The sequence below is a fragment of the Electrophorus electricus genome, chromosome 4, assembly GCF_041902795.1.
Source record: "Electrophorus electricus isolate QZ-2024a chromosome 4, ASM4190279v1, whole genome shotgun sequence".
NCBI classification, from domain to species: Eukaryota; Metazoa; Chordata; class Actinopteri; order Gymnotiformes; family Gymnotidae; genus Electrophorus; species Electrophorus electricus.
In genome coordinates this window covers 13,665,001-13,681,042 of record NC_137500.1, presented here as the reverse complement: position 1 = coordinate 13,681,042, position 16,042 = coordinate 13,665,001, and the positions used below count along the sequence as shown (strand labels likewise).

Here is a 16,042-nt window from a genome sequence, read left to right as displayed (position 1 = left end):
GAGGCCGAGCTTTGGCAGTTTGGAAACAGACAGTGAGGAGCATTCCAGCTTCACAGAACTCCAGCTTCTTAAGGCTTGAACGTGTTATGTCTTGGGTCACTGAGAGAAGTACCAGCACAAACAGCAGACCACTGCAGAGAAAAAGCAATAAGTCTGTTTTAATGGACCTGTGCTTCATTACTGGTGCCCTAGACTTTTAGTAGCCAACATTCATGGTGAGAGAAGCTGTAGATGAAGTGAATCATGAGCACAGCTAAAACCATTATTACTGTGATGATGATGATGATGATTATTATTTACGTCTGAGTTTCAAAAAGTACAGTGAGCTTGTTCTCTGGCTTTACGACTTGATTAAACTAGATAGGGACAGTAAATCTGCTGTGCTTTATTTGTTCTCTCTGCACCCCAACACACACACACACACACACACACACACACACACACACAGTGTAAGGACTGCTATGTCCTCGATCATTTTCTGGAGTCAGTTTTCTAATATCTGTTGTCATATTCCTCAGGTGGTATTGGATGAAAATCTGCTCTGAGTATGAAATCAATACATATGTGTCATTAGCAGCCTAAAGCGAGCGAAACACCACCACATACGTGCTAAGGAATGTGGCCAAACGCGGCTCATTGTTAGAACAACCTGCCTGAAACCCATAATGAAGGTTTTACAGCTGTAGATTACTGAGCCCAAACTTTGTCTGTAATAAGATAAATGACATGAAACCTGGCAAAGTAGTTAAGATGATGATTACGATGGTGACAATGATGATGATGATGATGATGATGATGACGATGATGATGTGAATGAATGTGACGGTGATGATGATGATGGTGTTGATGATGTTGATAGTGTGTGTGTGTGTGTGTGTTTGTCTAACTGTCCGTCTGTCATTGGGCCATGCTGTGAAACAGGAGAAGCTGACTGAAAATCAAACAGACCAGACTCCCACTCCATCTTTGGCTGAATTTCAGTTGACTGTAATTGGGCAGACTTTAAGCACAAATTTTGCTTTAAAACGTTCAAGTGTGCTCACGCACTGCCCGTGTAATAAAATGTTGCCACTCACATTTAAGAATTTCACAATAAATGAAGATAGAGTGTGGGAAGAGGCCCGGGGCCAGGACACAGACAGCTCTGATGACTCCCTCTAGATGTGTGAAACTGGAATGTAGCATCATTACATAATCTAGTCGACACCATCTGTGTGTTTCTTTGAATGCCTTCGTGTGAGGTAGAAGAGGAACTGTTGGCTCAGGTCCCTTCTGGTTCAGAGATGCTGATTGCTCGGCCAATTAAGCCCTCCTTAATCAGGGGCTCTCGTTAACTTCTCATTCGCTATTTGCCGTGGTTACGCGTCCACTCCAGGGCTGTATACGCCAACACAGCCACGCAAACACACACGGAATGACCGCCTCGCACCCAGGAGTGGCCAGGCTGATGCAAGCAAGAGCGAATCTTTCTTCTGAGTGACGGAAAGAAAAAGATGAAGGGACCATGAGAAAAGAGTGGTGTATGCTAATGGCGTAATGACTCGGCACTAATGCGTAAGAAAATGAATACTGTCTGTGGGTGAGGACAGAGGAGGTGGGTTACAGCGGGTCAGAGGAGGTGCAGGTCTGGATCTCATAGGTGAACAGGGCTTCTGTTTACTTTCAGAGGAACGTGAAAACCATACCCAGAGAAAGCCGCAAGCATTCACGCGAGTTCTCACAACTACAGCGAGATGTTTTGTGTGCACCGTGCATGGTGGTGCAAGACAGGTAGAGAGCTGGCCCCGCTCTCCAGAGGAAGATGAGTTCAAGGGTGTCGCTTACCGATACAGGCGGCAACAACCTTTATCACTGTGTTGTCAGCTGGGCGTGAATCAATCAATTGGCCTGGAACAGTTCCAAGCTCTCGCTGGAATAACCCAGGAGGAAGACCTGGGGGCCAGCGATGATAGCTCAGACTAGGAAAGGAGAGATGCCAACACACAGATGCACACACAGACACACGCACATACACATGCAATCGTTCCAAGCATGCCAGAATAACCCAGAAGGAAAACCTTAGGGTCATTGATGACATCTGTGTGTGTGTGTGTGTGTGTGTGTGTGTGTGTGTGTGTGTGTGTGTGTGTGTGTGTTTGACTGAGAGATGCCACACACACACACACACGCGCGCGCGCGCGTGCGCACACACACACACACACACACCCACACACACAGACACACACAGACCCACACACACACACCCACACACCCACACACACACATACACATACACACACATACACACATACACATACACACACACACACACACACACACACACACAGAGTTTTTGGACCCCCTCTTTTTCTATAGACGCCTTTGTCTCTCTTGTTGGCTCACCCCTTATAGAACATTCTTTCTTTCTTTCAGACTCGTTCTGTTTTTCTCTTCGCCTCGCCGCTTTATCTCGTCATCTGTTCTAGGATGATTAAAGCCCTCCTCACGCGCTGTGCGGTGTTGCCTCGCCAGGTGATGGCCACCTGACTCATCGTCCAACACGAAAGAGCAGCCTTGTCTTCCTGCTCGCTGAGTTCACGCCGGTGTCCGCTCCCAGTGGATGCGGCCGTTCTCCGACACAGGAACAGCTATATATGGGAATATTGCTGTTATCGCGGCTGCACGCAGTGTTCTAGCAGCTTTGCCAGTTTCCATGGAGATTACTGTTGTACTGAATCAAGTAAAGTGTGTGTGTGTGTGTGTGTGTGTGTGTGTGTGTGTGTGTGTGGTGGGATGGTGAATGTCAACAGAAATATAACTCTAGGTGTTGAGGTGCTTCTGGATTACAAAACAGTTCTTGTTGTGGCTCTGTGCTCCAATCGTTGTATTTCAGCTTAAACAATAACCGCGAGGACAGAGCGGTGGATGTCAGCTTCAGTTCAGGGGCAAACACACACACACAGACACACACACACAGAGCTGTGTTGGGTGAACCCTGCAGGGATCCTAGCCTTTTTTATGCATAGTCATCCGTTTCAGAGGGTGAAACATTGCTGGCCATGTTAATATACCCTTGGCCATGTGTAATAAACTCCCCACTTTAGTGTAATGTGTCTTCTTTGCAGCAGAGGAGTGTGGAGGGGAACAGTACAGACAAACTCCTCCCTGTCCTGCCTGGTGTTGTGCTGTGGTGTTGTCTTCATGGCAGGCTCTGACAGAAGGACGCCGATGTCCACGGTGTCGTTCTTGATCTGTTTTTCCCACACCACCAAACATATTATCGAAGAATCATTTTCTGTGGTCTGCCAGGTTGTTTGTTTCGGCCGCTTTTGAACAATTAGCCAGCTCCGACGCAACTAATGTTTCTGAATATGTTTCTCATCGATTTTTTTGTTTTGGTTTTCAACCTGATACGGTGGAAGAGGTTACGGCCATGACCACATGCTGTATGCACTGCCTCGTGTCAAAGTCTAAAGTATCCCTGATGTCCATGGAGCTCCTCCACGGGGGGAGCGGGGCATACCGTGTACGTGTAACGTGGCTCACGTGAGAGTCCCGCTGATCCGCGCTGCTCCCATGCTGGGGCCTTCGCCCAAAACGAGCGCAGGGTCCTGACCTACACAGCGCAGGGTCACGCGGAAGGCGCCTCCACGGCACACACTTCTGCTGTGTGCAGCGTGGAGGCCTAATGGCCTCCCAGAATAATGATCATAATTACAGTTCATCAATTAGAGGATTCTTCTAATGCATGCTGAATAACGGGGCTGTCTAATGAGGCCATCATTAACACACACACACACACACACACACAAATCCCCAACCACAGGTGAATCTTTGCAAAATCAGACAAGATCTTTTGAAATGTATGGGTGTGTTTAATAGTGTTAGTTGGGGTGATGTTCATAAACAAGCATGTTGTGTTTATTAATCCAGCCAAAGTCAGGCATGAAAGGCTCATTAGGGATAACAGTCTTCATAAGGTGTGTGTGTGTGTTTGTGTGTGTGTGTTGATGAAAGAGGGAGACAGAGTGAATGTGACAGGTTCATTAACAGCTTCAATTGTGAATGATTAGCGTTCCTGTGTGTGTGTGTGTGTGTGTGTGTGTGTGTGTGTGTGTGTGTGTGTGTGTGTGTGTGTGTGTGTGTGCATGTGCGTGTGTGTGCGTGTCTGTGTGTGTGTTTGTAAACTTGATTGCAGCTGCTGTAAATTGTCTGTCAGGGCAGAAAGGAAAACCTAAGCCATAACTTCTCTCTCTCTCTCTCTCTCTCTCTCTCTCTCTCTCTCTCTCTCTCTCCCTCTGCTTCTGTCTTGTTGTCTTTTTATTTGTTTTTCCTTATATTGATGTGGAATTCTATCACTGGTTAAAATGGGATGGCCTGTCTCCTGACAGCTGCAGCTGCACAGCCGGTCCAAGTCGGACAGTCCAGGTGCTTGTCTCTAAGCGTAAACAAAGTGTGTGTTGATGATCATTACCTCACACGGTGGTGTCAGGTCTTCAGGCTCTGCCAGAGTGCATTATCCGTAGGCGGAACCTGGCTGGCTACAGCGGGCGGAAGGCCGTGGGTCCGAGGCGTGATGTGTTAGGGCTGATTAGGGCAGAAGATTGAGATGATGGCTTTACTGTAATGCTGCTTCTACTTTCGCTCACTCTCTCTCTCTGTGCATATGTGTGTGTGCACACATGTGCATGCATGAGGCAGACTGTGCAGTTTTTCGAGCGCACTCCAACGCGCACGCGCGGCACTTTCCCGCAAAACGGATTAGCATTCCGGCACGAGCACCTGAGATTGAACAGGAAGTGAAGACGCCGCTTGCGTAAGACTTCCTGCGGTTACGCAACGGCGCTGTCACCATCCCCATCATCTCCCATGAACCCTCGCTCACATACGTCTCATCCAGGCAGAGCAGCGGGGCATGCCTGCAGCTGCACGCCACCGCCGCCGTCCTATTCCTTGGCGAGGCGAGGCAGGGTGACTCAGTGCTGCCGCGCCGAGATGCTTCGCCCGTCTGCTGTTCTCCTGAGATGGGCTTGTTGTGCTATAATGCACAGCTTTTCACATGTTAATGTTGTTAATGTTGTTACTGGGGTGCATGTGTGTGTGCGTACGTGTGTGCGTGCGTGTGCGTGTGTGGGCTCTTGTATGTGTGAGGTAATCCCAGGCCACACATGAAACGCATTATCTTAATGAAAGCACAGGCGTTTTCTGTGATTTTTAATTTCTTGCTAATTGCAGACATGCATGAACACACACACACACACACACACACACACACACACACACACACACACACACACACACACGCACGCACACGCACGCACAAGCACAACACCCTGAAGTTCCCTGAACTCACTGTCCTGTACAGAGTGCCCACACTGACATTAAACCGTTTGTCTACCACCACCGGATTTCTGCTGCCCTCACCCTTCACTCAGAACAAACAGTACAGTTCGTACTTGTCTGCAGTGATACAGGTTTAAATGTGTTGCTCAGTGACTCAGAGGCAGCAGTGAGACAGCAGTGAGACAGCAGTGAGACACAGGCTCTCAGCAGCTGCGATTCAAACCCACAGCCCCCCTTCCAGAGGTGCCGGCCACAGCCGCTGTTGACAGTACAAGGGCAAGCAACGCTCCTCCAGGAGGCGTTTTACCCGCTGGCCTCTCAGCAGACTTTGCCTCTGCCACGCCCGCCGCTCCTCATCGTCTGTCTTCTCTCTTGCAGCCCAAGCAGCGCACGTCGCTCTCCTCATCGCAGGAGGCGCAGCGGACCGCCCCCAACCACAGCGGCGAGCCATCGGAAGTCAGCTCCTCGCTGGGCTACGCCAGCTTCAGCACCAGCCCGCCTGCCAGCCCACCCGCCAGCCCCCCGGTCAGCCCCGCCGACTGCTCGACCGGCTCGGCTGAGGACTACACCCTCAACAGTAAGAGAAGTGCCTGCTGTTCACCCTCTCAGCGTTTAAGGGTACCCCTCCAACACACACACACGCACACACACACACAAAGATACACATTTTTGACACACTCCTGTCTCAGTAATGATAATCTGAATCAGGGTGTTAAGGCATGTGAACCCACAATGCAGTGCACTGTGATCTCAGCACCGAGGGGCCCTACGTGACGTCCTCCACACCAGACGTGAGGAGAAAGTTTTTAAAGGGATCCGGTTATGCTCATTTTCAATGTTCGTACTTTTATTTTTGAGGTCTCCTAGAATAGATTTACATGCTTCAGTGTTCCAAAAGCACATTATTTTTCTCATACATGCCTATTCACGCTCTGTCTGAAACACTGTTAGAGCTCCTGTGTCTTTAAGACCCCCCCCCCCGATGAGACCAGTCTGCTCTGACTGGTCAGCTCACTCACTTTATTCTGGTTGGTCAACCGCCAGAGCGATTCCACCTCCACACTTGAAGATTGTTTGACATCCAGTGATGGAAAAAAAAAATTTCTGTATTTCCACACAAATTAAGGTAAAAGTGGTCCTGCAGCTGATTAGCGGCACCCGATTTCTGAAGCGGTCGTCTGTGAAGCGCTAGGCGCACAGCAGAGTAATCAGAGCAGAGGCAGGAACAGTAGGTAGAGAGGACCACTGACTTCGCAAGAGCATACAAAAGAGATTTACCCTCGCAACGCAGAACGCGGTGTCTTCTTGACACGGCTACAAAACTGAACAAACTCTTCCTGGCCTTGAGCGCCTGCGTTGTGCGAGTGGACGTGTCAAGCTTGCTGGCGGGCAGGAAGTGTTATGAGATCGTGTCATCTCGTAACAAAGAAAATGGCTGAAATTCCAGCAAGACCTTTCAGGCATCTGAGAAAATGTACCAATTGCTGTAAAACTAACAGAAAGGGTAGAAGAAAGCAGACAAGCATAAGATGACCCTTAAGAAGAACCCCTAAGAAGAACATTTGGAGCCAAAAGATTTGGTACAAAGTAGAATGTTTCCATGATAGTTTGATGGTTATTACCATTTGGGCCATGATATCATTAACCTGTTTAATTTTATTACATTTTTTATTGGGGGGGGGGGGGGTGTTGTTTATTTATCAATTATTTGTATAATTACCAGTCATTTAAGGACAATTGTAAGTTAACTACAATACTATGCATGCACAAACATTCAGTTTATATGAGTTGTTAATAAGGTATGAGGTAGGCAACTTGTTTAGAGTCATTTGAGTGGTTCCGGGAATGTTCCAGATGTTTTAGCCACAGTCCTTCGGTTTTAGGTCCCTTGGTCCTGTTTGAAACCGGAGAGGGAGATATCGGTTTTGACCGTAACCTGTTCTGTTGGAGACATGACAGCCGCAATCATCCAAGGAGCACCTTCACTAAAGAGATATGCTAATCTGAGCGGGAGCACTTCCGTCCGATTGGCCGCCCGCGGTTGCAGCGAGCAGCGCTAAAGCTTTGTTTCTCACAGAGTGACTCCTGCTGCTCCAAATAAACTCCGCGACAGCCGCATGCACAATTCATGTGTCAGACCCGCTTCAGATGACAAAAATGACATATTAGGGCTTTGCACTGGCACTCTGCTCCCGTAAACACAATCAGTGAGTATTCAATTACGCACCCGCGTACCACCATGGCTGTTTCAGCATGGTCACTTTGCCAACAGGAGGTGACAGGAGATTATGTGTTATGTATCACGTACTGTTATATGACGCGTTTTCAATAAGGACAGAGCCCTTGACAGCGTATTCACATGTCTGCAATGCATGTCGCTGCTCGGTAACACATGATGAGATGCTCAGTAACACATGCTGCTCACTTTGGTCCAAGCTTAGAAAGCGTGTCATTTCCCGTGTGCCACTTCCGTCGGACCGCCCCCCCCCGCCCCCCCCTTTTCACTACCTGTGGAAAAGTGCGCTGTTGATGCTGTTGCCATGGGAATGTGATTCCTGTCGCCATAGCGTGGGAGTCGTGGGGACAGACGCATCGGTGAGGATGCGTTTCCCGGCAGCCATCAGTCGCTGGTCCTGCCTGAACGCTGTCTGGCACCCTCCTCTGCGTGTAAATAAGAGGGATGATCAAAGAGAGAAAAAGAGAAGTGGAAGAACAAACTATTTTTAAGAGTCGCAGGAATGTTCCACTTTTACAAAGTCACTTTAAAAGGTCAAGCGATAGTAATGGTCTGTAGAACTGTGTCGTGTCATGCGTTGTGTCTGCACCCTCTCCTGCTGTTATGGCCACTCCCCTTTAGCCACTCCCCTTTAGCCACTCCCGCAGCCACTCCCCTGTAGCCACTCCCCCAGCCACTCCCCTAGAGCCACTCCCCTGTACCCAGCTGTGCTTCACTTCGTCCGATGCAGGACGTGCGAAGACACGAGCGTGTCACCGTATTTATCAGCGCCTCCTGAGCTGTTCGCTACGAACCCTGAGTATTCAGGTTCGAGCAGAGCGGCGGGTTCTGAAACCCCAGACCACTGTCTGCTTACGTGGTCATGTAAAAGGCCACGACCCACAGCCTTGCGATGAGGCCGGTGGAGCCTGTATGGTGCACTCCGACGGAGGAGAGAACAGGGAGGTGGGGGCCACGGCTGGGTCTAGTCCGGCACCCACGGAGCAAAGGCCCGCGTGGGTTTTCATGTGCCGCAGTCTCTGCGTCAAAGGTCGCTCGCCTTTGAAATGGAAGGGCCCTTTGATGGCGCCTCCGTCTAGGTCGCCACCCACCGCATGGGTCACCACAGGGGTATCGGGGTGAGTTGTCAGGTGGGCGAGTCCATTGGGAGGAGTTTCACCCTTCCAGCTAACACAGGCCAGCAGGCTTCCAGCGGCAAGCCAACGTCTGCGTCCTGCTCCCTCTGCGACCCTCGCCGGTCCAGGCCGGCACAGAAAACCTCTGGTGTGTGCCGGGTGAGGCGGGGATCGGTAAGGGATCCGCCCCAGGAGCAGGACAACACCGGAATAAGCCACAAAACCCTCCTAATTCCCGTTCCAGCGTGTTTGTGCGTCGGCTCGGATAAAAGAGCCCGCTAAATGGCAGGAAGCGCTTTGTAAAGGAAATTACAAACTGGCGGCCATTATTAATGAAGCGCATTCTGTGCTCTGGCTGCTAACGTACTGCGCAACACTGTGCAATCCTGGAGGACTGCTCATGCACACGGACCGTGGTAGCTCGGTGGTTAAGACACTCGACTAGTGATCTGAAGGTTGCCACCGCCGGGCCCCTTAGCAAGGCCCTTAACCCTCAACTGCTCAAATTGCACTTATGTCATAATTCGCTTTAGATAAAAGCATCAGCTAGATGTAAATTTGTGCCTCTGGAATTGATGTCACCTGTGGCTGTGAGCTCCTGAATGTGTCCCAGATGGAGCAGATGCACAGGGCAAAAATCAGATGGAGATCACAGGCACTCAGTTAAGACGACGGTCTCCTCTTGTTCAGGTTCTCAATCACCACTCTCTACTGGCTTCAAATCCAAGAATAGATCTCCGTGCACATTCATCTCTCTCTCTCTCTCCTCTATTTATTAGCCTTATGAGGTCGATTATGTTGCTGTGGCAACCGACATTAAGCAAGGAACACGTTGCTACTTCGTAGATGGCAGGAATCGAGGGACACCGATTTGACGGCGGGGACGACGACGATGACATAGTGTTTCCAAGTGTGAGCTGAGGTGATGCTGGTAGACCGAGCCCAACCACCTCGCTGCGCCGCACGCCCCTGCCTTCATCGTCCCACAGACCCACGCACCGCGCTGCACAAATGGTGCGTGTGTCCTCGCTCCCCTGGTTATCCGGGCTCAGCCGTAGACGGGGCTGGGCCCGAGGACAGAGGTGCATCAGCGCGGCCAGTCTGGGAGAATCTGGCGAGCACCTTCAGGATACTCCAGATTAACTGGAAGTCGTGTTACCGTGCGTTAAAATTTGGATAGATCTCAGAATGGAGACCATATTTATTTAAGTGTATCTGAAGTGCTTAAATGGCACCAAATAGGGAAAACGGCCATTATCGTAAACAAAGTTAAGATGTGTAATTATATAACACTGTATCAAAATGCAACCATTACATTTTTGGCAGTTTAATCTTTGGCAGTTTAATTTTTCCTCTCGCATAATCAGAGCAAAAGTTCTGGATACTCTGTGCACACCAACTTCAAACCATCACATGTTCTGCGAAATATGTTTGTTTATCATTTTAATGTACAAATGGTTCTACAGAATCTGATTGACAATTCTGTTTTTAAACATGTTTTTCCGGATACCGATTGCCTTCTCTGCAAGCAGTTTTCCATTCTTTCCATTCTTTTTCCATTCTAAGTGGCACAACCCATTTGGAACATTCTTCATTCCATGTGACATGAAGCTGCACTTAGCCCAGAATGTCACATTGAGGTAAAAGGGGTCAGTTGTCGTCCTGTTCGCCCTGGGGGCGGGGCAGCCCTGTAAGGTAAGCTTGGATTGACAGCTTGGATATTGTTCTGGTTTTTTTATATCAGGCAGTGACGCAGGAAGATAGGAAATGAAACTGGATTGTCTCTACCGTCGTACCGGTCCCCCCCCAGCGTAACCCAAACCAGGCTGCCACGCACGCGTTCATGAGAGAGGTCGGGCGCGCGGAGTCAGTCGTCTCTGTCGGACGCCTCGCTGTTCCCCCGCCGCTCGCTGACTTTGACCGGATCGCTCGCTCTATTTCTGGCAGGAAATGGCTGCGGTTTGGTACGGCACAGCACACATTTGTTAACAAGCAATTAAACATGCGGCCTATAATCCCGTGACAGAGCGAGCCATCCATCTGTGCCTGGACAGACTGGGAAGAAAGCCTCTCACCTCGCTCTTCTCTCAGTTTCAGTTTTTTTCCTTTTGTCTTTTCTTTCGTTTTTCTTTCTAGCATTATTTCTCTCTGCCACTGTTTTTCTTCTTGTCTTGTCTGTATGTCTGTCTCTCTGTCCCGCTCCCTCTTTCTCATGGTCTCTCTCTGTTTCTCAGACGTAAGGAAGACCCGGGCGTCTCCGCGTGCCGTGGTTCTGTGAGGCGTTGCTTTTATGACTTTACTTTGGCTCAAACAGCACCACTTATCAACATACCTATCACACTGTCTCTCTAGAATTGTCTCTGATAAGACAAGCGTGTGCGTACGCGTGTGTGTGTGGTTCAACAGTAGCCTCTTAGCGGTGCCCGTGTGTGCACTGTAGGAATTTAGCAGTCAGAACCTCTCACCTGGGAGACAACATTCCTCCTGAGCTCATTCCACCGCTCCAGTTGCTCTGACCATGTCTCCTTTCGTGAGGTAAGAGGACCAGACTCTGGCAGTGTGGAAGAGCTGTGGGAGGGGCCGGCCAGCGTCTGCCTCCGCCCATCCTCTGCAGAGATGTAATCTTATTTTGGGGTGGGGGGGGGGAGCGAGATTCGCTTTATTCAGAAATCGTTAGTGTTGCTTCAGTATCTGAGCCCCGCTGGGCTCTGGATCAATGGACCAATTCCAGCTCCTGCAATCTCTCTCTTTCTCCAGCTCCCTCTCGTTCTGTCTCTCTTTCTCTCTCCTGCAGCGCTGCCGGCGTGTGTTTGTTCGTGTGTGTGTTCTCCTCGCATAATCGCTTTGTGCCTCTATCTCCAACTCTGTCTGATGTGCCCGACTGTTTAGTGCCATCTTAAGTGGTGCCGTGTGCACGCGCAGACAGCGGAACTGGGAGGAAGACTCCGAATCAGGCCAGGGAGGATGCTTGGGGAACACGCCGACAGCACTATCCAGTCCCTTCTCGCTCTAGAAGAGCCGCGGAGCCACCCGATCGGGGTTGTTTACACGTCGGTATATCGGCCCTTGCCCTAGGGGAAATTCCAAATGTTTTTCTAACCTCGATCTCCCCTCGTGACAAGCGCGGGCGTCCGGAGGCTTGGGTCACCTCGTACTTTCCGGATTATATGCGGCAAAGTACGGAGTCCATCACATTCACGCTAGATGGGTTTTTTTCCCACTTTTTTTTACTTTGAACGCTCCGCTACCGTGGGCTGGCAGACCGGAGACAGCCGCCAGCTCTGGCTGGCTGCGCCGGGAGCTGTGGGCTGTGGCATTTGCCGACGGTTGGTGCCGGCGGCGTCTCTCCGGGCCTCGGCCGCGCTCGGAGAGGACGCACGCCGTTCGGCCCACTTCTCCCCTGCTGCGCTCATTGACCTTTCACCTCCAGATCGATTCGAAAGGAGCTTGCCACCGCTCCACCCTTCCTGTCTTTGTTCTCTGTCTCTCTTTCCTCCCTGTCTCTCCCTCTCTAGCTCTCCCTCTCTCTCTCCATCCCTCTCTCTCTCTCTCTCTCTCTCTCTCTGTCTCTCTCTCTCTCTCTCTCTCTCTCTCTCTCTCTCTCTCCTGTCCTCCTCTCCAACTCTTTCGTGTAGGCCAACTGCTTTCTGCCCAAGGCTTGAGGAAGCCTGGGAGCTGTTGCCATGACAACCGAATGTCACCTGTTTTGACTGCAGCCGCAGAGAGAGAGGGACAGAGAGAGAGAGAGAGAGAAGGGGAAAGAGGGATGATGGAAAAAACACATAAAGGAGAAAGCACATTAAGCAAGACACCACCACTCCAGCTACACCCCTTTCTTTCTACTTTCTACATAATTTGTGTTTAATGGATCCATTTTTGGTACACATTAGCATGTCAGGCCTGCTCTCTCTCTCTCTCGTTATCTCTCTTTCCTCACAGTCCTGGTTAATCTTAGCAGTGCCCTGAGAAGCTCCGTGTCTTCCGGACCTGCCCGTGTCCCGCATTGCCGTCCCTACCCTTCCCAGAAACCCCCGTGCGTTCCGTTCTCACGTGTTCAGGCAAAGAGCCTGAGCTCACTGCACTCAGTCCTCACGCCACACAGACATGAGTCCTCTAATGTCTCCCACACGCTGACACATCTGCGTTTCTGTTATGTTCCTGTGTTCTTGTGTTGTCAAAGAGAGATACTGTGACTGGCTGACCAGGGATCAGTGATTGATTATATAATCTATCGATAGTCTATTGAGTGAGTGGGACTCGGTCATCGCACTCCGTGTCCCGCCTGATCTTCCCGCGAGATGGATCGAGTGTCCCGCCCCTCTGCCTGACGGCTAGGTGTGACGTCGCCATTCGCCTCACGTCCTCTTGCTCACGTGGCAGCGGGGGGTCACGTTCAGACGAGAGCTGGATGACCTCCTCCTGGCCGGACCAGTGCCGCAGGACGTGTATATTGTTTTTCACTCCTGCTTTTAGTCCACCGCAGCGCCGTGCGCGCAGATCTCTGTCGGCGACCCCGTGCCGCGTTCAAAAACGTCAGGTGGCGGTCCGCTGTCCCCGCGGGGAAGGTTTTGTTTCCTTTTAGTCGGAGGCTGAGGCAGGGGACTAAGGTCAAGCGCCTCGTCTGTTCTGGACGGCGTCCCTGTGGTTGCTCGGAACAAAGCTCCGACAGCACCGGTGTCAGCCTGCACTCCAAATGCACTCTCTACTTGTCTCCACTTACCTGCCTCCATCCTGCTCTCTCTCTCTCTCTCTCTCTCTCTCTCTCTCTCTATCTCTCGCTCTCCTTCACCCCGAGCTAGCGAGGGAGCGATTCCTTCCTCTTCGACAGAGAAGGAGCATCTGACAGGCGCCCCAACGCGCGCCGTATGGTTGGTGGGTCGCGCGTCTGTGCTTCCTCTCATGCTCATGTAACATGCGCGCACAAACACACGCACACACACGCCGATCAGTCCTAGCGTTAAAACTGCTGACTGGGTAAGTGAATAACATGCATTATCATATTACAGTAGGACCTGTCAAAGAGGTGGGATGTATTAGGCAGCAAGTGAGCATCTGAATCCCATAGAAGACCTGCTGTAATCCCATAGAAGACCTGCTGTAATCCCACAGAAGACTTGCTGTAATCCCACAGAAGACCTGCTGTAATCCCACAGAAGACCTGCTTTAATCCCATAGAAGACCTGCTGTAATCCCACAGAAGACCTGCTGTAATCCCACAGAATATTTGCTGTAATCCCATAGAAAACCTGCGGTAATCTCACAGAAGACCTAATGTAATCCCACAGAAGACTTGCTGTAATCCCACAGAAGACCTGCTGTAATCCCACAGAAGACCTGCTGTAATCCCACAGAAGACTTGCTGTAATCCCACAGAAGACCTGCTGTAATCCCACCGAAGACCTGCTGTAATCCCACAGAAGACCTGCTGTAAAACCTGCGGTAATCTCACAGAAGACCTAATGTAATCCCAAAGAAGACCTACTATAGTACAAATTGCTGAGAAAGCTCATGCTGGCTATGACTGTAAGGTGTCAGAACACACTGTGCATCGCATTTTGCTGCGTATGAGTCAGAGTGCCCGTGCCGACCCCCGACCTCCAACAAAAGTGCCTACAATGGGCACACGAGCGTCGGAACTGGACCCACGGTGGAAGAGTGTGAGGCAGAGGAGGCACCAGGATGCACTATGGGAAGCAGACAAGCTGGTGATGACAGCGTGGGGTTCTGCTGAGAAACGCCGGGTCCTGGCACACATGCGGACATTATTTGGACGTGTGCCACCTACCTACACATGCAGACTATGTACACGTCTTTATTGCCTCCCTGCAGAAATTGTGCAGGTACGGTGTGAGGGACATGATGGAGAGATCTAGACGTTGACTTAGCCTCTAAATTTCCCAGGTCTCAGTCCAATCCAGCGTCTCTGGGATGTGCTGAAAAACAAGTCCAGTCCAGCTCACCACTTAAAGAACTTAAAGGACCTGCTGCTAATGTCTTGAAGCCAGATATCGCAGGACACCTTGATATTAGGGAGGTGGCTTTAATGTTATGGCTGATCGCTGTATATTGATTATGGCAGATAAAAAACCACTGAGCATGCCAACCGACGTACGCAAGAAGCGCTTGTCTCGTTGATGTTTCGGATAGATGCTGTGTTGGTGGAGAGTTTGAGTATAGTTCCTCCACGGAGCTCCTCCACAGAGCTCCTCCACACAGCCAGGGCCCGTTGTCCTGTATTTCCGTTGCGCGAGGCTCGCGGCGAGTGCCGGCGCCTTCGCGTGGCACTCGCGACCCCGCTGGCACTCGCGTGGCACTCGCGACCCCGCGGCCCCGCTCCTGGCTTGCCTGGCGTGCCTTCGTCTCTGCTCTCGGCTCGTGTCTCCCCCTCGGCTGCCCTGAGAGGCGCTGTCCGCGCAGTGCGCCGCGGAGACGCCCAACTATCCCTTCCCACTTCCATGTGATCTGCGGCGCGTTTGGCTCATCCGCCGGATCTGGGCGAGGTGTCCCTGGCAGGCGGCGTGCTCCGATAGCCCACTCGCTGGAACCCCAATGAATTAGTGCTGCCAACAACAACAGGACCGTTGTTAACGGTGCATGGAGGTTGCGGTGGAGGCGCGGGGGCACTTTCGGCAGGCGCAACAAACAAGCGATCCTGCAATGAGGTGCGGTAGAGGTACAGATACGGTACGGGTAAGGTTCAGCGTCCCTCTGGCTGTGAGTCCTTCCCAAGCGTCCATTGGGCTCTGGAATGATGGTCCAGGACATATTGGGGGAAGAGAGGACACCCGTGCAGGACAGAACCGCCCGCATGCAAGCAAACAATATTCTCTGACCTCGTGGGACAGACGCAGTTCCCAGACGCCCGAGGCTTTGTCTAGGATCTTTTTTTCATCACTTAGACCTTGGAACCTCTTTTGCTTGCACATACACACATAATGCGCATACACAAAAACACACACACACACAGTTCCAAGAAAATGCTTTTTAAAGTCCTTTTTAAAAACGAATGCATATTCATGGTATTGCATATTTATGTTCATATTAATGCATAATGTATGTGTGTGTGTGTGTGTGTGTGTGTGTGTGCCAGATGAGGTGGTAGAGCAGAGGGACAATGCTGTGTTGAGAGACCAGCGCAGGGACAGCCACATCCCAGAGCAGTTTGCCGGCCTCCTCCACGGCTCGTCTCCGGCCTGCGAGTCCCCAGACAACCCCTACCAGCTGTACGGCAGGGTCCGTAACCTTCCCGCCCCCGAGCCCCCACATCGGCACGGCAACCTGCTCCGTGCGCCCGACCCTGCTGGGCCCTTCCCCCGCACCGACGTGCCCGCCCCCAGGGAGGCCAAACCTCAGGTGGTCTACCGCACCG

General features: G+C 51.1%; 1 protein-coding gene across 8 annotated transcripts in view; it reads left to right on the top strand.

Annotated features, from left to right (window-relative positions):
• Window positions 1-16,042, top strand: part of anks1b (ankyrin repeat and sterile alpha motif domain containing 1B) — a 110,292-nt gene that overhangs the window by 53,398 nt on the left and 40,852 nt on the right. For all 8 annotated transcript variants that reach the window (XM_035523475.2, XM_035523474.2, XM_035523477.2 and 5 more), the window contains 2 exons: window positions 5,701-5,899; window positions 15,764-16,042. The exon at window positions 15,764-16,042 is cut by the window's right edge and continues 350 nt beyond it. In XM_035523475.2, the coding sequence (XP_035379368.1) occupies window positions 5,701-5,899; window positions 15,764-16,042 (478 nt within the window). The remainder of the gene's footprint in view (window positions 1-5,700; window positions 5,900-15,763) is intronic.